This window comes from Octodon degus, unplaced genomic scaffold, assembly GCF_000260255.1.
Source record: "Octodon degus isolate 3935 unplaced genomic scaffold, OctDeg1.0 scaffold00315, whole genome shotgun sequence".
NCBI lineage: Eukaryota > Metazoa > Chordata > Mammalia > Rodentia > Octodontidae > Octodon > Octodon degus.
Window position 1 is genome coordinate 1115184 of NW_004524891.1, and position 19887 is coordinate 1135070.

A 19887-nucleotide genomic window follows, 5' to 3' on the forward strand; every position below is an offset into this window, starting at 1 on the left:
CGGGGCGGCTCGGCTCCATGGCCCGCGGCGGTGGCGCCAGCGGGAGGCGGCCCGGGGGCCGTGGGGACCGCTGACCCGGAGGCGGGAGGCGGCGGGGCCGGGCCATGGGGAACAGAGCTGTCCGAAGCTGCCGGAGCCGGGAACCCTGCCCGAGCTGGAGCGGCGTCCCCTGCTGAGCCCCGAGCGCCGGGTGAGAGGAGGGCGCGTGCGGCCGGCTCCCTGCCCAGCGCCCCGACCTTCCAGACCGGGCCGTGCTAGGGGCAACCCAAGCTCGATCCCAGACCCCAACCCCGGACCCGGTGAGAGAGGCGCGGGTGGCAGCCCCCGGCCTGGCTTCACCTCACCCCACCCCCATCCGGCTCCCTTCTGGGCGCCTCTGCCCGCCCGCAGCCAGCCCGGCTCATTGTCCTCGCTCGCCTTGGCCTCGTGGCAGAGAGGAGGAGGTCCGATCACTTCTCCGCTAGCTATCGGCCCCCTGCCCCCAGCCTCGCTTACGCCCCTACTTGCGCCCCCCCAGGCTCCACACCCACTCGGTCTCTGCTGACTCCCCCATCCTGGGGTGCCACGTGTTCAGTCTCCCAGCCCCGCCCAGGCGCACCCCTTAGCCTGGTGGTAGACTTGACCCGGAACCCCTGACCTGGAGGGAGGGGTGGGAATGCTTATACGAGGGTCTGGGTGTGAGCTGCCTGGATGTGTGGTTGTGTAAGTCCTGGGCCAGGGTTTTGTTGTTGAGCGTTTGTTGCCTGTGTGTGTGTCTGTGACTGTCACCCGGGTGTGTCTGTGATTCTGTATGTAGTTGTGTGTGAGTGTAGGTGGCTACTGCTGGAACCAGGGTCGTCTGTGTGATGCTGTCTGAGTAAAACTCATCTTGTTTCTGTAGCACTGGCAGAAGTGGTTGTGCCTGGCTGAACCACAGCATGAGCCATACATAGCCCAGGCAAGCCTATTCCCTACCTTGTGGAGAAGTTCCCCTCCAGGGCCCAAACAGACCCTGTTCTGACTATCAGAATCAGCTGGATTGGCCATGATCCGGATCTGGCCTTAAACTCTCAGAAGAGGGGTGTTTTCTGCCCCACCCTATAGTTTGACCCTTTGCTTCAGTGGGAAGGGATCCCACAAATATCCTGACCATATTTGGGCCCTCTGGATGCTGAGGACCACTTCCCAGCCTGGTCCCAGTTGGCCTGGCCTGCTTGCTACTGGGACTGAATGATCAAATCACTTCCCACCATGGCTCCGGAAGGACTAAATGAAGTCATGAGTATAAAGTGCTCCCACATGGTAGATACTCAATAAGTGGTCGCTGTCCCCAAGCCATGAGCCCTGGGTTAAGGATCCTGCCCTGTGGGACGTCTGTTCTGTGGGGCACAGTTGCACATGTAGTCTGTAGGTAAATTTTTTTCTGTGCTTAGGTCTGAACCCCCTGTAATCAGAGTTTACATGTCTGTGTTCCTGGGACTACATGTGTGTACAGTTATGTAGTAAGTGTATGTGCCTGAGTTTTAGTGTGTATGTCTCAAGCCTGACAAGGAATGTAATTGCATATGTGGTTTAGTACTGGGCATGCCTGAAGATAGGTGCACTGTGAGCTGCCGCAACTTGTCTGAATATGTCTGCAGATACAGTGAGAGTCTGTGAGTTCCAAAGGGTATAAGCAGGTATGCGTGAGGAAGTGGGCCTGTGAGTGTGAGCAGCTGGGGCAAGGCAGGTGGGCAGCCTTGCTTGTCCTACCCTGACCCACAGGGTTTCTTTTTCTTCCTTCCTGTTCAGGCCAGCAGCCGGATGCCCGGGCCCATTGGGCTGGCCGGCGGCCGCCTGCGGGATGAGCAGACTGTTGGGGGGGACGCTGGAGCGCGTCTGCAAGGCTGTGCTCCTTCTCTGCCTGCTGCACTTCCTCGTGGCTGTTATCCTCTACTTTGATGTCTATGCCCAGCATCTGGCCTTCTTCAGCCGCTTCAGCGCCCGTGGCCCGGCACGTGCCCTCCACCCAGCAGCCAGCAGCAGCACCAACTGCTCTCGGCCCAACGCTACTGCCCCTAGCTCCGGGCTCCCTGAGGTTCCCAGTGCCAGGCCTGGCCCCACGGCTCCTGTCCTGCCACCCTGTCCTGACTCTCCACCTGGTCTTGGTGAGCTTGTAGAGTGGGGCCTGCCTATGGGGGGAAGAAGGGTCTGAGCAGTATGATTGGGAGATTGAAGTCTTGACCCACGGAGGTGCTAAGGACCAAGTCTGTTAAAAGAAGGCTATTCCTGGGGTTCCATTGCCCACTTCCTGAGGGCTGGTGTCCTGGATTTTGGCAAAGGCTCTGATTCCTGACACCATCCTGCCTGCAGTGGGTCGACTGCTCATTGAGTTCACATCACCCATGCCCCTGGAGCGGGTACAGAGGGAGAACCCAGGCGTGCTCCTGGGTGGCCGCTATACACCGCCTGACTGCACTCCAGCCCAGACAGTGGCAGTCATCATCCCCTTTAGACACCGAGAGCATCACCTACGCTACTGGCTCCACTATCTGCACCCCATCTTGAGGCGGCAGCGGCTACGTTACGGCATCTATGTCATCAACCAGGTGTGTGGTCCTTGGCTGGACACTAGCCATCATGAAACCCACAGGCAACAGTGGTTATGCCTGTTCAGGGTGTGGGGGCCCCTGTGCCTGTTGGTACATAGGTGGAGTTGAGGACATCTGTGGGTATCTGTTTGCCCATGGCTGTATGGGTATGTAAATGCCCAGGGGCACAAGGGGTATGTTTTTCAGTGTGCACAGGAAGGTTTCTGTGCAGGTGAAGGAGTATATGTGATGTGAGCATTGGCACAAACACTTGGAGGTGTGCATAGCTTCAGGAGAGCAAACGCTATAGATTGCACGTGGCAGGCCCTGTGCCATGGTGGTAGAGGCCTGGAGTACATACACTACTAGAAGGCTCTGTTGAGGGCCCCAAGAAGAGAGAGGGTTACACACCGAAAGAGGATTGAAGCGAAGAACCCTTAGTGGGCAACACTGACCACAGCTTAGGCCAGGGGACTTAAAGCAATACCTTATTGCTGCTATGAGGCTAGCTAGGGCTGGCTAGTAGGTCCAGAAAGGATCTGATACAGGCTTTCCCTTCCCATAGAGAGTGCCTACACTCAGAAATGGATCCCTATGGACTCTGGTAGAGTGGTATATAATTAGAGTTGGAGCAGGGAACCATGGGAGCACAGAAGGGCCTGGTGAAGTCCTTGAGCTAGGAGGCAGCAGCAGGTGGAGGCAAGCATTCTAGGCAGAGGGACCTGGAGGACCCAGGACTTAGTGGGAGAGATGGCTTTGTGTGTTTGGAAACTTGGCCGAGTATGGGCTGGGTAGAAAGATTAGGCTGGAGGAAGTGTTGAAGATCAAGAAAGGTCTTGGGAGACATATTAAGCAGTTCATTTCAGCCTGATGGTGGTAAGGTTCCATTGTTTTAATGAGGAAATTATGTATGTAATTGCTTTTTAGAAAGATTGTTGTGGTTGCATATGGAGAATGGATGGGGGTGGGGGAGATGGCTCAGTAGAATAAGTGATTGCCTGGCAAGCACAAGGGCCTGAGTTCAATCCCGAGTTCTGCAAAAAAGAAAAAAAAAAAAAAAAAATAGAGAATGGATAGAAGGGGAGCCCAGAGGAAGGGTGACCTAGTAGGGAGAGATCGTGATGGCCAGGCAAGAGATGGTGAATATGCAATCACCATGGGCATATAGGAGAAATGTTACACAGAAATAGAGAAATGAGAGAGGTCAAGACATGCAAAGTCTGCAGGCTTGGCTATTGGCTGTACTGAGTATGATAGGGAACACAGGAGCTAAGCCATGTGCAGCAACTCTGGAACCTGTCTTGCGTGGAACTGTTGGAGAGCTTGGGGTAAGTGCAGGAGCATTCTTCAGGCAGTCTATTCTGAACATAGGTCTATAGTGGAGAGAGGAATCCGGGAGCACCATGCCTCCAGAATGCCCCTGGAGTTAGGGTGTGGTAGGGAAGAGTCAGCCTCGAAGGCAAGTATGGAGAGAAGCTACCTCAGACACCAGGAAAGCTGGCCAAAGGGTGACAGGAGAGTGGGTATCCCGGAAGCTCAGCAGTCAGTGTCAGGAAGGAAATGTGGCAGCTGCTTTAGCACTGTGGGGGAGGCGGGGATGTGGACTAGAAGCGTCCAGTGGATTTAGTAACAAGGTGGGCTCTGAGAGCCATTTCAGGGGCACAGTGGGGGCGGAAGCAGATTGCAGTGGGTTGAAGGAATCGAATTTGACAAAATAACTGATTGGAGACAACTCTTTTTTTTAAAAAACATCTTTGCCAAGAAGGAAAGGAGAAAGGTAGGGTGGTGGCTGGAGGGAGGTCTGTTTTTTTCTTTCCAGGGAGAGAATTGAGCATGTTTATGAGCCATGTGGGAGAAACCTAGGACTCCTGGCTGGTGAGAGAGGCCAGAAGAAATGCTGATGAGCCAGAAGGAAATGGACAATCCCTCCAAGGGCTGGTGGAAGAGAAGATGCAGGAGAGGAAGGGAAGGGCCAGTGGGGCTGTGCAGATCAGCCACAAGGGAGCAGCTCCCACGTCAGGCTCAGGCTTGGTTGGTGTAGGGAGGGGCCGCTTGCAGGCTGCTCTTAGGAGCATCTGTCTTTAGTCTGCAGAGTCTGGATGGGGCAGGGCTGCAGGCACCACTCCTCGGGTCCAATCCTGCCTCCGCTGTCCTGGCTTTGGTGTGTGGATCTGTACAGCCAGGATCCCCACAGGCTATTGCCCCAGGATCACGTCAGGATGAAATTACTTGTAGCCTTCTGCTTGTCAGAGTCTTAGAGGCTCCCAAAGAATTAGATGTGGATTGGGGCCAGGGAGATGGGCCTGGCAAGTGCAAGGGTCTGAGTTCAATCCCTGGTTCCACCAAAAAAGAAAAAAAAAAAAAAAAAGAAAAAGAATTAGATTTGGATGTAAATGGGCCAGAGGGGCAAGTGCCCGAGGATGGAAGGCTCAGTCCCGCAGCTTCGGCATCGCAGACACTAGTCATTTGGGGCATTCATTGTGTGTCTGCCTTTGTGACTGTATGCTCAGCAGGAGTAGAGTCCAGGGCTGCTCATCTCTAGAATCCCTGCAGGCACAAAGGAGATGCCTGGCACAAAGGAGGAGGCCACAGGGTGTGTTTGAATGGGTGAATGAGATGATAGCTCTAAATCATGGTTTAAGTGGACCTGGGTATAAACGAAGTCCATAGGAAGGAGTGAGTAATTGTACTGGGACCAAGGGGTTTGGTCAAGAAAGCCTTTCCAGACATGAGTTTGACAAGCGGAGGCAGGCATTCTAGGCCAGGGGAATTACTTATCCCAAGGCCTGGAGATGAGAAAGAGTCTGGCAGGTGTAGCAGCTACTGATGAACAAAGTGGTTGGGCTGTAGGGTCAGAGGAAATGGCCAGAAAGGAAGTTGCAAGGGAGTTAGGCAAAGCCTCTGAAGGTGAGATCTAGGGGAGAAGCTGAGCTTCCACCAGAGAAGCTAGAGGAACTCTAGGGAGGGAGGGCCTTAGTAGCCTCTGGAGACCATGCTGCAAAAGGGTGAAGTGGCAGGTGTTTGATGCCACGGCCCAGAGCTGACCTGCCCCTCACCTCCAGCATGGTGAGGACACCTTCAACCGAGCCAAGCTGCTCAATGTGGGCTTCCTGGAAGCACTGAAGGAAGATGCTGCCTACGACTGCTTTATCTTCAGTGATGTGGACCTGGTCCCAATGGACGACCGAAATCTTTACCGATGTGGTGACCAACCCCGGCACTTTGCCATTGCCATGGACAAGTTTGGCTTCCGGTGAGGTGCTCCTCTCAACTAGACCCAGACCTCTATGTCCCTCCTTTACCTGGGTCCTCACTCCTGGCTCCAGTGCCCTACTGGCTCTGGGCCCATGGCCTGCATCCTTCTAGCTAGACCAGGTCCTCTCTGGACACCTGATTCCATGTTGTTCCCACACCCTGTCTCTGATCTCTTGCATCCCTTACTGACACCTGCCCTCCGATGCCACAGGCTGCCCTATGCTGGCTACTTTGGAGGTGTGTCAGGCCTGAGTAAGACCCAGTTCCTGAGAATCAATGGCTTCCCCAATGAGTACTGGGGCTGGGGTGGCGAGGATGACGACATCTTTAACCGGTGAGTTGAGTGGGTTGGGAGAAGGTTGGGTGGATGAGGGGTGAAACACAGACATATGGGGCTCCCTGCCCTTCCTGGTGCCTGCTCCAGTCCATCTGTCCCCATCCTCAGGATTTCCCTGACTGGGATGAAGATCTCACGCCCAGACATCCGAATAGGCCGCTACCGCATGATCAAGCACGACCGGGACAAGCATAACGAGCCCAACCCTCAGAGGTGACCCCCCCCCAGCACCCTGATCCCATCCCTTACTCCCTAGAGGCGATCTTTTAGTATACCTGAGTCTTAACCATAAGTGTCTTCAATCCCTGACCCTTTCAAAGTGGCATTGAAGCATTCTTGACCCTTGAGAGGCGACTTAGAGGCTGTAGTTTCCTAGAGATGACCAGAATTTAGAGTGACGGCCCAGTTGGTCATCAGTTACATTCCCAGCTGGGTGTGGTGGCACATACTTGTAATCTCAGCACTTGGGAAACTGAGGCAGGAGGATTCCTACAAATTTGAGGACAGCCTGAGCTACATAGTGAGTTCAAGGCCAGCCCAAACTGCACAGTGAGACCCTGTCTCAAAAACAAAAGACTGAGAAGATAGCTCAGTGAGTAAAACACTTGCCTAGCATGCACAAGGCCCTAGGTTTAATCTCTAGTACCAACAAAAACAAACAAAAAGAAGTATACGTTCCCACTGGTGCCTTTGAAGACCTCACTTGGGCCCTGGCACAAGTGAGGGTGGGAGGCTTCCTGGAGGAGGTGAGGGCAGAGTGGAGTCTAAAAAGAACAAATACTTGTCTCACACCTTGCTTGGGCACAGTGCTGTATTCACCAAGGCTAAAGGGGAAGAAAATGGATTTTTAAGAGTCTAGAATGTGAATATGTGTGGCTTGTTCTGAGACTTTCTTTTTTTCCAGTACTGGGGATTCAACTGAGGGCCTTTATGCTGAGCTACACCAGACCTTTCTTTTGAGTCAGTCTTACTTACTTGCTCTGATTAAGCCCAAACTTGTGATCCTCTTGTGTCAGCCTCCCAGAGTGCTGGGATTATAGGCACATACCACCGCACTCACCTTCTTTTTTTTTGGACCAGGGATTGAACTCAGGACATTGTGTTTGCCAGGGAAGCATTTATGCCACTGAGCTATATCCCTGGCCCATCTTTTGTTTTTTTGTAAGAGGGGTCTCATGACTACAAGCTGGCCTCAAAATCACTCAGCCCCCATGTACTGGATTATAGTTGTGTTCCACCATGCTCAGTTTAAACTTCTGGTTTTAAGACAGTAGAGGCTGGGGGTGGCAGCAGGAGGCAATTAGTGCTGGGGTTGAGGGTCTTGAGCACAAGACTGGGATTTTAATCTTTGACCAGAGGGACTTGGAACCACAGAGTGGCTTTGAGCAGTGAACAGCAGGACCAGGTTTGTGTTTGGAAGGCCCACTCTTAAAGAGATCAGGGTGCTTCCCAGTTAGCCCAGTTGTTTTAAAGTGCCTGCTTGGCCAACTCAGTCAGGTGCAGGGGACTGAGGTTCAATCCTAGGCTTCACAAGCTGCACCGGATCTACCCTCAACAAAGCCTGAGCTAATCTTTAGGGGCGGCCTGATAGCTCAGCAGACTAGAGCACCTGCTTAGGCAGAGTGCAGCGGCAGGGGTTTGCTCCCCAGGATGCTGTAATGGCCCTGCCAATGGGGTGCACTGAGGTGGCAATGCCTGTAATCCCAGCTCTTGGGAGGCTGAACACAGGCAGATCACTACGAGTCCAATTTACATAATGAGACCCTGTAGACCCTGTACTAAAATACAAAAATAATAATAATAATAATAATAATAATAATAATAATAATAATAAAGAGAGAAAAATCAGGAGGCTGCATCTTCTCTGGCTCCACCCTAACAGTTGGGTGGAGCCAGAGAAGATGCAGCCCAGGCCTGAAGGGACTGAGAGACAGGGGCAAGGATGTGTAGGGCTGCTGTGTCCCTGGTTTAGACAGCAGGGATTTCTGCTGTGAACCCAGGATATAGGAAACGGGTGGATTGCAGTACAGATCCAGGATTGGAGATTGGCACAAGTGTGGTACTCTTGTGAGTCCTGGGCGCTGAGATAAAGAATGAGTTTAGATGAACATAACTACGACCAAGCCATGTTTGGCAGCACACTGTGTAATCCCAGCCCTCTAGGAGGCTGAGGCAAGAGGATTGCTTTGAGTATGAGGTCAGCCTGAATTAGGCCCGTATCATAAATAAATAAAGTTTAAAAGCCATTAAAGGGAGGATAGAGTTACAGCTCACTGCAAAGGCTGGGGGTTTACTTCCCAGCACCACAAACAAAACAAAAACTGGTCAGCATAGAAGAGCCGGGTCCTGGGGAAGAAGGCTGAGTGGGAGTGCAGTGCCAAGAGGGGTCTGAGCTGAGCCCGGAAGCACTGGGAGGCTCTGGCAGTTGGGGTGAAGGTGGAAGTGGAGCTCCTGCGACTTGCGTCAGAAGCCCTGGTCCTGCTGCACAAATAGCTTAGTGGGGTGGTCTCTCAGTAGTGAGATCTGCTTGGATGTGGAAATGGCCAGACATCAAGAAAGACCTAGGTAAAGAAATTTAATGGAGTTCTGTCTACCCTAGTGCCTTTTTAAAGGTTTTGTTTTGTTTTTGTTTTTGTTTAAATAAACCTCTTTTTCTAAAGGAAGAGGTCAGCAACTTGGGGGCAGGTCCTAGAGTAAAGGGCTCCTCTGAGTCACCCCGGGAAGAAGCAGGAGGGCTCGATCCTTGGCCCCACAGATGCCATAGTGAGTTTGGCTGTTTGCTCATATGTGGACCCATTTCCATCCTCCCCAGGTTTACCAAGATTCAAAACACGAAGCTGACCATGAAGCGGGATGGCATTGGGTCAGTGCGATACCAGGTCCTGGAGGTGTCTCGGCAACCACTCTTTACCAACATCACAGTGGACATTGGGCGGCCCCCATCGTGGCCCCCCCGGGGCTAACACTGACCAACTAAGGTGCTTGGTGCCAAGGATTGCCCACCAGAGGACTGACTGACAGCGTGGCTGGCTCTGCTCTGGTGGGGGGACCCCAAACTGAGACTGTGGGCTGTTTTCTGAGGGTCTTCAATAATAGACCTGCCAGCTGCACCTAGAAGTTTCAGAACCCACTTTTGAGGAGCTTGTGGCCTGGGCAAGCCCCTCAAGTGTGGCCCTCTCTGGGGTCAGCCCTTCTTCCTGCCCTAATTCCCCCAGCCCAGCCCCCTCGCTGTAAGGGTCGGGCCAGCCCCTGCACTGCCTCACCGAGTGGCTTGGACTAGGTCACTCCACCTCTCTGTGCCTCAGTTTCCCCCCTTGAGTCCCCTAGGGCCTGGAAGGGTGGGAGGTATGACTAGGGGGCAATGTCTCTTCCAGGGGGAATTCTCAGACCTGGGAATCCCCCATGCTCCCAGGGGAGGGGAAACCTTTTTCATTCCGCATTGTAGGGGGCACACTTTGGTGCGACCCCTGCTGAGGAGCAGCCCCAGAAGGGGAGCAGAGCGGGTGCTGTTGCTGCCCAGGATCTTGGGGTTGGCCTTTGCATGGGGCAGGGGTGAGGGGCTTGGATCAGTCTGAGTCCCACCTCCCTGCCTCAAAAAGGAGGCAGGAGCCCCAGGGCCGGCTCGTGTTTGTACATTGCACAGAAACTCGTGTGGGTGCTTTAGTAAAAAACGTGAATGGAGCAGCTTCCTTTGTGCGTCTCGGAGTGAGGGTGGGGTGCCCGAACCTACTTCAAGATGAATGAGGGAACCTGACGGGCCATCCAGGTTTCTCCAGGCGCTGGGGTGCCCTGGAGGAAAAGTTAACTGTACTTTGCTGCCCCCTGGGGGGGCAGTAGAGACAATGAAGTAATAAACCCAGTGAGATCAGGTTTCTTAGTCCTTGACCTGCCTCGAGGCAGAAAGCTGTGCAGAGGTGAACCCAGGTGCTTGTGGAGAGCAGCTGCTGGGTCGGGGGCGCCAACTCCCAGACACCGCGGTCCTGGGCTGGGCAGTCAGGGAGCGTCCCACGCGAGGTAGGCGAGGCGGGGGCGCGGTCTCCCGGGTAACGGCTGCGGAGGAGGCGGGCGGGGCCGGTTCGGCTGCCGGGCTGTCCCGGGCTATGTCCTGGAGCGGCGGCCCCCGAGCGTCTGCAGGGCGGGAGAGAAACGGGTGGGGAGAGAAGGCGCCGGAGGCCGATCCGAGTAATAGAGCTGTGGGATCCGCGGAGCCGGGCAGGTCCGTGGGGCGACGACGTGGCCGACCTGCGCCCTGATCCACTGTTCTGTAGGCCTCAGCCGGGGATGGCGGCGCGCTGGGCCGGAGCCCCGGGACGCCCCGTCGCTGTGGGAGTTGGTGGAGGCACAAGTTCCGCCCCTAGAACGGCCTGAAGTGAAAAGGATTCTGGGGGAGGCGGTGGTGGACCTGAGCCTGGAGCTGCGGGCGGAGGTGGGAACGGGGAGGGCAGCCCAGGCCTGCCCCACGACCCGCGGGAGCCCCCAGGTCCATGGCCCTGCTGTGTTCCCTCTCGGGAACTTAGGTCTTTCTGCCTTCCCTGTCCTCTCCTGTTTGATCCCGCCCTATTCCAGCTCCCTGCTCAGGCGCAAGGTGCCCTAGCTCTGCCTTGCAGGTGGCGATGCTACAGGCACTGCTCCGAGAGGCCCGGTCCGCCCCAGTCCCCAGCTCCCACACTCTCTCTGCTCCCTCCTCCTTCCTGGCACCACCACCCCACTTGAGAGACCTTGTGCGCCAGGAGCTCCGACAGCTACTCCAAGGTCTCCGCCAAAAGGCTATCCGCGAGGGAAGGTGGGAACCTCACTTCAGCATGGCCCTCTCCCTGGACATCAGATGGGCAAGTCCTGTCCCTCTAGAGGAGCCAGAGTCCTGAGGTTTCCTGATAGGAACCCCTGTGTCTTTCTTGTGCCCATTTTGCAGGGACCAGGCCCAGGCATGGGCCCGGTACAGCCCCCGGGTCCTTCATTTTGCTTTGGAGGAGTCCAGGCAGGACTTGCCTGAGCAGACGATCCAGCGGAGAGCTAGTGAACCCAGGTGAAGTGGTGGTAGAGAGGAGAGCTCTGTCTGCTTCACCCTAGCCAACTGGTGGGTTCCATCTGTCTGCATGGGGGGAAGGTAGTTGTTTTTGTGTTTTTGAGTCATGATCTTCCTGTGTAGCTCAGGTTGGCCTTGAACTCACAATGCAACCCAGGCTGGCCTCAAACTTGCAGTAATCCTCCTGCCTCAGCCTCCCAGAATGCTGGAATTACAGGTGTGGCCAACATACTTGGCCTAAGACACTTGTGATAGGGATCTTAACATGAAAGCTGCAAAATCTCCCAAGGACACAGAATACCCAGCTTAGAGGCAGCCAGTCTTACTGGAAAGAGTGGTTTAACTTGGGTCTTGAAGTATAAGGTAGAAACTTTTCAGTCAGATGAAGGAGAGACGAGCTTCCTGGGAAGAGGAAGGACAGAGGCCACCTCCAGTGGGCAGTTGTTCCTCAGGCCTGGAGAGCAGAAGTGAGGATGGGGCAGGAGAGGCAGGAGAGCTGAGGGCAGAGAGCAGCAGATAGTGTTTGCAGCTGAGGCTGAGTGAGATAAACATAACAAGGGCATGTTCATAAGACATGGGTAGCAGCATCTTCTAGTCTTCATACAGTTCAATAAAGGTGGTGACCCCCACTTTGTAGATGGGAAAAAATGAAGCTCAGAAAGAAAAAGCAGTGTGCTCAAGGTCACCCTCAGGAAAGGGCAGCAAGGCCCATTCACAAGCCAGAACTCCCACTGTTGACATTGTATTTTGTTGCCTGTGGGAAAAGACCCAGAATTATCACCAAGTGACATCTGTGTCCTGAAGGCCTGGGATGAGCAACACAGAGAGAATGATGTTGATTTCATCTGCCAGCAGCAGTCACAGGGACCTCTGTGTCATCAAGGACCAGCTGAGCATGTCCTGCATTGACCAAGTTGCTGGACACCTGAGGTGAGGCCTGGGGACTTCTGAGTGTGTGTCAGTGGAGGGACAGGATGGAAAAGGGCTGGATGCTGAGGTGCTGGTACTAGCTGAGAGGCTGCGTGTGGAAGGCAGGTTGCTGCAACACTAGGGGCTTCTGCCATGACAGCCAAATAAGATGGAGGTAGGGGGTAGGGGTGGGTGTGGAGAGTTGGGGGGGCAAGGGTTTTTGGTTTTGTTTTTCTTTACTTTTCTGGGGATTGAACCTGGAACCTTTGTGCAGAGTTACATCCCCAGCTGTTTTTATGTTTTATTTTGAGATAGAGTTAGAACTTAAAATCAAATTCAGCTTCCCAGAGTTCTAGGACTGCAGGCCTGTGGTACTGTGCCCAACTTCGGACATAGGATTTTTAATCTGATACTGGGGGGAGCCACAGGAAGCTGGGGAAGGGTTGTGTCAAGAGTAGGAGTCACTGGCACCCTGCAGTAGTACAGAAGACAGGATGGTGCCAGCTGGGGTGGTGCTGTCAGGTGGGCAAGAGGACATATTCTGCCCAGAAAGAAATGAGCAGCAGCCGGGCAACAGAGGCCAAGGCCGGCTGAGCAAGGAGTGGTTGGAGGTAGCCTGATGAGGCTGCAGGTTGAGGCCCAGCAGTGGGTTCTGACTGGTGCCTGTAGCTCTGATTCTGAGCTTCCTTGTACCCCAGGGGCCTCCTTGAAGAGGAATGTCGCACCATGGAGAGAAAGATCTCCACTCTGCAGGTAAGTGCAGCCCTGGGCCTTCTCCAGAGCTTCTGGGCCTCTTTATTTTGGGCTCTGAGACTGTGCATGAAAGTATCGGAATACATATGTGCATGTCAAGATTGTGCAAATCCTGTGTTCCCTTCTCATGTGCTCATGTTTTAGTAGCGTGTGTGTGTGTTGTGTATGTGTGTGTGTGAAGTCCTAAAAACCCAAGCTCAGCAGTTTTAGATTAAATTGTTGTACTGCCACAGGTCCTTTACTTCCTTCCCTTACCTGAATCCAGGTACAAGACCAACAGCATCACCAGTCTTGGTGTTCATACAGACTGGGGCTCTCCCTGGGGGTTGCCTTCATGGTAGCTGGGCTGAGAGGCTGGGGCTTAGACTTGTTCCTGGGCCCTGCCCTAGGGATCTTGGTCTCTGCCTTCAGGCTGGGCCACTGACCCACCTCTCCCTGCAGCACTGCCTGGAAGTGGAGCATACTCAGGCTGGCCAGTCTTTCAAGACAGCTCTTGAGCCCACCCTGGCAGGTGAGGACCCTGAGCAGGCCCTGGAGAACCTGGTTCCTGTCCCCACTTCTCAGTGGGCACATGGTGGGAGAGCCAGGCACTGTCTCAGCTGTGTCCTCCCTCAGAGCTAAAGGAACAGAAGAAGGCCATGGAACAGGAGCTGCAGGGCCCTTTGGGGCCTTCCTGTGTCTCCAGCAAACAGAGGTAGAGCGAAGCAAGTAGCCAGTGGTGGTTGTAAGCTGAAGGGTCAGGGACAGCCCCCTCACAATTACTTCTTCCCATCCAGGCAACAGCCCTTGGGGTCCTCCTTTCAGGGCCTTAGAGCCTTTCAGTGTCTCCAAGGAGCCACTGGAACTTGGGCCAGGCCTCCTCAAGGCTACCTGCCTACACCTCCTTTGGAGAAGTGCCCTCAGCCTAGAGGCCAGGCCACTACCCGCTGGAGAAGGCAGCTTCGGTACAGCCCCAGGGAAGGTCTGGCTTCCATGTCAGTGTCCACTGCTACACACCGAGCCTTGACCTGATATAGGCTTCTGCTTCTGCTTCTGCTTCTGCTGAACTCGACCCATCTGCTGCTGCCACCTCAGCTGCCATGGCCCTGCTCTGTATGAGCTCTCGCTAGAACCTAAAGGCTGTTTGGATGTCTGGCCCTTGCCCCACCCCCTTGCTGGTCCCGAATGTCTAGGGCTGAATGGCCAGATATCTGTCAAAGCCTTCAGCCTTTTTCCTCCTGGGCCATCACAAAGGCTTGGCCAATAGAGGTCCCATCCCAGCCTTGACTTTTGTCCCCCAGGGGACCCAGACAAAGCACAGTAGCAGCTCAGACAGGAATAGAAATTTCATTAAAATCTATGGACTTTAAAATCCTAGTGGTGCATGGATGGACAGGGAGGGTGGTGCACCGTTATTGCTACAGAGGATTAGAGGCAGCTTAGCCAGTGCTGTCACTGCACGCAGGGCACAGAGAATGGACAAACAGACACTGCAGGACTTGGGAGATGGAGCTCTGGCTCTGGAGAGGAACTGGGTCACAAGGCCTAGGGCCTTTTGGCACAAGAACAGGGGCAGCACGTGTGGGAACACAAGGCCTTTAGCCTGGTGGAGGGAGGGCAAGGGGTGCCGTGCAGGGTCCCCTTCCTCAGGGCTATGGGCTCAGCCCCCCCACTGAGCATCCTCTACCTCTGCCCTCCAGAAACAAGTGCTTTGGGCTGGCTGCTGACTTCACAGCCTCTGCTGGCTGGGCCTGATAGCCAGGGTTGGAATGAGGGGCAGAGACCTTGGAGCAGCCACGTGAGGTGCAGGCAGGTCTGGAAGACAGACTGGACCCGAAGCTGGGGCAGGCTGGCAACCACAGATAATACAGTTTTTACAAAAATAATAACACAGATAAACAGGGCTTGGTGGGACAGCCTGGCAGGTAACACTGGCCTCATCCCCAGCCCCTCGCCCAGCCTCAGGGAGTAGGATCCAGATTTTCCTGGGCAGAGGCTGGGGTCTATTCTGGGGTCAGGAACACTGGTCACAAGGCCGGAGGTCCATGGAGAGAACAGGCGGGGGCCAACCCAGAACCTCAACTCAGGGCAGAGTGCGAGGATATCAGAGGCCAAGGAAAGCCTGACGACCTCTCAGGATCCAGCCCAAGACCCCTCCAAAGTGCTTTGGCCCCCTACAGTCCTCCCACTGCCTCTTCGCCCAGCTGCTGTCTTGGCATCCAAAGGACATGTAAACACTGGGGACACGAGCACAAATGACTGCACTAGCAGTGGTAGCCAGGGTGACAGCAGCTGTCCTGGCTGGGGTGTGACAGAGGGCAGGTAGCCACCCCATCCACTGCCTCCCCATTCTCTGGTGGGAGCACAGGGTGGAAGGCCACTCCCTGGGCAACTGTGCTCATATCCGGGAGTCTTGGAGGTGGCTGGAGCCATTACTGCCGACCATGGGGATCTGGGCCTTGTCTGGGTGCAGTGGCTGGACTTCAAAGCCGTCTTCAGGAGAAGGGGCTATGGTGGGGGCATAGCGCCCAGTCTGGTGCTCCAGGAGGGCAGGGCCCCAGTCTCTGCTTGGCTTTGTGGCATTTTTCAAACGCTGCATGAGAGGTAGGCATGGTGAATCAGAAGGGGGCTCTGAAGTCTGCACACCCTTCATTTTGCCTAGTTACCTGGGCGGCTCCTGGCCCTCACCTGTAGGAGGGTGTCCCCATCTGTGCGGCAGAGCTGAAACAGGGCGTAGAGTGGGATGCAGATGACTGAGGACAAGGCCATGAGGAAGCCGACAGCCACGGCCCAGCCTGGGTACTCATAGTGGTTGTAGGTGATTGGTCGGTACTGGATCACCGTGAAGATGAGAATGAACTGCAGGGGTGGGCAGGCAGTGGGGTGAGGCCAGCTCAGGGCCCCTCCCATCTGTGCCCCTACTGGCCCCCATTCTTCTCCAGGTTCCCAAGAGGCATTTTAGGCAGGGCATTGGCAAATGAGGACACCTGGGTAGTAGAAGCAGCAGTGGAACTAGTGGCCCAAGGCATGGTGGGCAGGCACCATGGGAAGGCAGAGGTATATCTGCCACAGTCTTGACCCGGCCAGAGAACAACCTGGATGTGGCCACCTCTGAAAGTCAGTCGTTTCCAGACTCAATTTGAATACCCTGCTGCCAGATCCTGGGCTGTAGACCTCCGCAACATGACTGCTGGCCTCTTACCCTGCCTCAGTAGCTGTCACACAACCACCTCCTTCCCTCTCCTGGGGAATTACCCTGTGCCTTTCTGGCCAGGTAGAAGGGGGCTCCTACTCCCCCTCTACTGTTTCCAAGAGAAAAAAGCTGGGGGCTGTCAGGGAGGAAGGGCCTTGGGAAAACTTACAAAGATGATGGCGGGAGAGACAAAACGCCAGCAAATCTGGAAGAAGAGGGGCGGGGGGAACCCCAGCATCATCTGAATGTCCTGGAAGTAGTTCCGGTGCCCTGGAGAGAATGGTGTCATCAGGCCCAGCAGGATAGAGTGGGCCAGCCAGGGGCTGGGACCCGCAAGGCCATGGGAGCTTGGACACCTACCGTAGATGTACATGATGGACACACACATGATGCAGGAGATCACGACCAAGGAGAAGCTGGCTGCATAATTGTCCATCAACAGCAGCCAGTAGATGCCTGCCTGTGGGCCAGTGGGCAGCTGAGCCATGTGTGCAGGGCCCAGCTCCCCACTCTTCCCCGTGGACCCTGCAGCTGCAGCCACACCTTCCTCCCACTGGCTTCTCACCTGGCTGGTCAGGGGGATGCCCAGCAGGAAGCCAGCCACAGCCACGGCCAAGGTCACATAGGTCTTTTTCTGCAGGATCCACTCATTCCCCACCTCATCCACAATGGCTGTGACTAGTGTCTCTAGGAGGCAGAACTGCAAGGCCCAGCCATCAGAGCAAGGGCTGACCTCCACCTGTCCTGCCTCCCCAAAGCCCCCCAAAGCACCTCCTACCTGAGTGCCCAGCCCCAGCAAGATGAGCATGAAGAAGAAGAGCAGGGACCACAGTGGGGAGATGGGCAGCAGTGTGAGGGCCTCTGGGTAGGCCACAAAGGCCAGGCCAGGGCCGTGGTCGGCCACCCGGGACACGTCCACCCCCAGATGCTTAGCCATGAAGCCAAGGATGGAGAAGATAACGAAGCCAGCATAGACACTGGTGGCACAGTTGGTAATGCTGATGATGACACTGTCCCTGAAGGGAGGAAAACAATGCTTAGGAGATGTAGCTGCCTCCCTTCTCCCTAGTGTGGGCCAAGAAAATGACATGGAGATGAGGAAATTTCTAGAAACAAAGGTATCTGTCTCCACATCCTTCTCAAGTGAGTCAGAGGCTCTCAAGTCTTCACAGACTCAGGGACACCCATCTCCATTTCTCCAATCTCTGTGCCAGAGCTCTTCACATTCTTAGGAGTGGAAGTGGAGGGCCCCCTGCCACAGAGCCTGGTGGATATGGGGAGTCAGGCTTGGGCTGTGCAGAAGGCAGGGTGTGGGCAGGTATGGGGCCAACTGGGCCTTCTCACCGATAACAGTTGTTGTGGAACTTGTTGTAGGAGGCCATGGTGATGAGGCCGCCCCAGGCGCAGCCCAGCGAGTAGAAGATCTGGGAGGCGGCATCTCCCCACACCTGCAGGGAGGTTGGCCAGTGAGGCACTGAGGTAGAGGCAGCTCTGCCAGGGCCCCAGTGCTCTCTCCACATCCCACCTTGGCCTCCAGGATCTTGTCCCACTGTGGAGTCAGGTAGTACATGATGCCTGTGAAGGCTCCTTCCAGGGTCACTCCACGGACGAACAAGATGGTCAGCACCACATAGGGGAATGTGGCTGTGAAGTACACCACCTGCGGCAGGATGGCTCCATGGACACCTGTGGCTCTCGCCATCCCAGCAGCAGCTCCCCACCCCCAGCCCGCTGATCCTTTCACCCCTCAGTGTTTTATGGCTCTCAACAGCTCCATGAGCCAGTTGGGGCAGTAGGGTTTCCGGGTGGGGACAGACCCTGCCTGGGCAGGGGTACTTGCTTTCCCTGAAGACTTGACCCCTCGGATGAGGCAGAGGAAGACGACCACCCAGGAGACACCAAGACAGCCGAGGAGGGGAAGCCGCACTTCCCCGAAGTTCCCGATGTCGTCAGATAGCTTCAGCACATAAAGCCTGAGGAAGGGGTATTGTCATAGAGGGCCAGACCCTGCTGTCTGGAAATCAAGCCCAGAAGTAGCTCCTGGGAGATGGGAACCACTTCAGGGGTCCCACCTGGCCCAGATGCTACCCCCAGGCCCAGACCAGTCTTTCTTCCCAGAACATAGAGATCTCCAGCCCCTCATGGGCCCGCTTAGCCCCTCAGAAGTGGGAAGCTACCTGCAAGCGTTCCACCCACACTAGTTGGCTCCATCTCTGGGAAAAGGGAGATAGCACTGTTAACAGCAGCCCCTGGTCCACCAGCTGTGCTCTCTCGACCAACTGGACATCTATATGCCAGGCCCTGGTAGGTGCTGGGCACCCAGACCTGCACAAGGCATCTTCCCAGCATTCAGGGAAGGTGGAGGAAAGCAGATGGGACTGCTCTGGCAGTGGATGAGGGCAAGGTGCAGTGTACATCTGAGCAACATCTCTCCCAGGGGGAAGAAGTTGGGCAGAGGGTTTTCAGAAGAGGCAGGTGGAGCTACAGTGTAAGAAGAGAGGGGACGGGAGGCGATCAGAGAGGATGGACTGGAAGATGTGTGCCAAGGAAGAGAACAGTGTATACCAGGGTGGGGGATCCAGAGAGAGGGAACAGGAGGCGGATGGGAGGTGATCGGAGAGGATGGAAGGATGTGCTAAGGAAGGGCTCAGTGTATGCCAAGGTGGGGGATCCGGAGCTAGCATCCCAGCCTGGGCATGCTGGGAAGCTCAGTAAGGCTTGAGGGAACAGGATGAGAAGAGAGAAAGGCAAGGGAAGGGAAGGGACCAGATCATGAGGTGGTATGAAGTCAAGGCTGAAAATTTGGATTTGTCCTGAGAGCAGTGGGAAGCTCTGGAGAGTTTTCTGAGCTACTCTGATAGCTTATCCTTGGCTCCCAGGCTTGCAGGGTCGCCCGCCTCCCACTGTAGTGAAGACATAGGCTTTACGGGGGCTGCAGGCCCTACAGGATGCACTGGCCTACCCTGCAGTCTCGGATCGCCTCTCCTGCTGCGCTCTCCTGCTCACCGCCTGCTGCACTGGCCCCCTGTTCCTTAAAAAGCCAGGTGCATCCCCTGCACACCTCAGGGCCTCTGCTTATGCTGGCGCCTGCCTGCAGTGCTCTTCCTAAGATACCCAAGGCACATGTGGGTGTGTGACCCGTGCAGTCACACAGGGCCTTGGGCTTAGAAGGCCTGGTGCTTGGTTTAATGCTCCACCATTCCATCTTGGTGTTCCTAACACATTTGAGCAGGTGTCTCATAGTTTCAGTTTTTACTGGGCCCTATACTTTAGCTAGGCTCTGCTCCTAACCTTCAGGTCTTCACTCAAAGTAGCCTCCGCCCCCCAGGGGGCCTGTCTGACCACCATGCTTCTGAGAGCAGCCGCCCCAGCCCAGCACCTCACATGTCCTCTCTGCTGTGTCTTCCTCCACGGCACATTGTCCTTCTGTCATATGTACACCTTACTGTTTGGTTTTGGTCATGTGTTTCCTATGGGGCAGTAGTTTGTCCAGTTTGTTCACTGCTGTGGTCCCAGTGCCTGGCCCCAAAGGTGCTCAGTAAGTCCTTGGTCATGAAAGAATGGGCAATGTGGTGAGAGACTGGGAGGAGAAAGGGGGATGCTGGCTGATGGCCAGCCTGGTAGCTACAGTCATCCAGACTGCCAGTGAGGAGCCAGGAAGAAACTTGAGCCTCAGTCTCCTCCTCTGTAAAATGGGAGTGGAGTCACCAGTCTGAGAACAACTTCAAATAAATGTAAATTAAATATAGGTTTTGGGGCTGGTGAGATGGCTCAGTGGTCTAAAGCACCTACTTAGAACAAGCTTTGCAAAGCCCAGGGACTGCGGTTCAATCCCCCAGCACCACATGCCAGCCAGCCCCGCCCCCTGGTGGGCTGAGCTGGCCCC

The 19887-nt window shown here is 55.2% G+C and overlaps 3 protein-coding genes and 1 pseudogene across 20 annotated transcripts in view; 2 read left to right on the forward strand and 2 right to left on the reverse strand.

Moving 5' to 3' along the window:
• The window catches only part of LOC101583891, a 2357-nt pseudogene extending 1331 nt beyond the window's left edge, over positions 1–1026 (reverse strand).
• B4galt2 (beta-1,4-galactosyltransferase 2) lies at positions 7–9822 on the forward strand. 4 transcript variants are annotated; one of them, XM_023707844.1, is made up of 8 exons: positions 7–190; positions 1084–1281; positions 1771–2126; positions 2332–2567; positions 5612–5802; positions 6016–6138; positions 6250–6354; positions 8954–9820. In XM_023707844.1, exons 3-8 carry the CDS (start codon positions 1823–1825, stop codon positions 9102–9104), a joined length of 1110 nt encoding a protein of 369 aa, XP_023563612.1. In that variant the 5' UTR covers positions 7–190; positions 1084–1281; positions 1771–1822; the 3' UTR covers positions 9105–9820. The 4 variants fall into 4 exon arrangements, with proteins under 4 accessions (XP_023563612.1, XP_004647685.1, XP_023563610.1 ...); XM_004647628.2 differs by lacking the exon at positions 1084–1281 and having other exon boundaries at positions 8954–9822; XM_023707842.1 differs by lacking the exons at positions 7–190; positions 1084–1281 and adding an exon at positions 199–299.
• Positions 9823–10084: 262 nt separating this feature from the next.
• Positions 10085–13863, forward strand: Ccdc24 (coiled-coil domain containing 24). Of its 10 annotated transcripts, none has more exons than XM_023707840.1 (9): positions 10085–10155; positions 10410–10621; positions 10749–10924; positions 11054–11167; positions 11972–12097; positions 12775–12829; positions 13271–13340; positions 13445–13523; positions 13606–13863. In XM_023707840.1, the coding sequence occupies exons 3-9, from the start codon at positions 10755–10757 to the stop codon at positions 13838–13840; spliced, it is 849 nt and encodes a 282-aa protein (XP_023563608.1). In that variant the 5' UTR covers positions 10085–10155; positions 10410–10621; positions 10749–10754; the 3' UTR covers positions 13841–13863. The 10 variants fall into 10 exon arrangements, with proteins under 10 accessions (XP_023563608.1, XP_023563599.1, XP_023563600.1 ...); XM_023707831.1 differs by lacking the exon at positions 10085–10155 and adding an exon at positions 10236–10323; XM_023707832.1 differs by lacking the exon at positions 10085–10155 and adding an exon at positions 10236–10323 and having other exon boundaries at positions 12023–12097.
• Positions 13864–13881: 18 nt separating this feature from the next.
• The window catches only part of Slc6a9 (solute carrier family 6 member 9), a 33262-nt gene continuing 27256 nt past the window's right edge, over positions 13882–19887 (reverse strand). For 4 of the 6 annotated variants that reach the window (XM_023707828.1, XM_023707827.1, XM_023707829.1 and 1 more), the window contains 9 exons: positions 17842–17974; positions 17527–17661; positions 17346–17449; positions 16780–17017; positions 16567–16701; positions 16362–16461; positions 16171–16271; positions 15497–15667; positions 14144–15401 (listed from right to left, as the gene is read on the reverse strand). In XM_023707828.1, coding sequence (XP_023563596.1) covers positions 15207–15401; positions 15497–15667; positions 16171–16271; positions 16362–16461; positions 16567–16701; positions 16780–17017; positions 17346–17449; positions 17527–17661; positions 17842–17974 — 1312 coding nt within the window. In that variant the 3' untranslated portion in view covers positions 14144–15206. Of the gene's footprint in view, positions 15402–15496; positions 15668–16170; positions 16272–16361; positions 16462–16566; positions 16702–16779; positions 17018–17345; positions 17450–17526; positions 17662–17841; positions 17975–19887 lie in introns of all 6 variants that reach the window. The other 2 variants (XM_023707826.1, XM_004647632.2) reach the window with 1 other exon arrangement.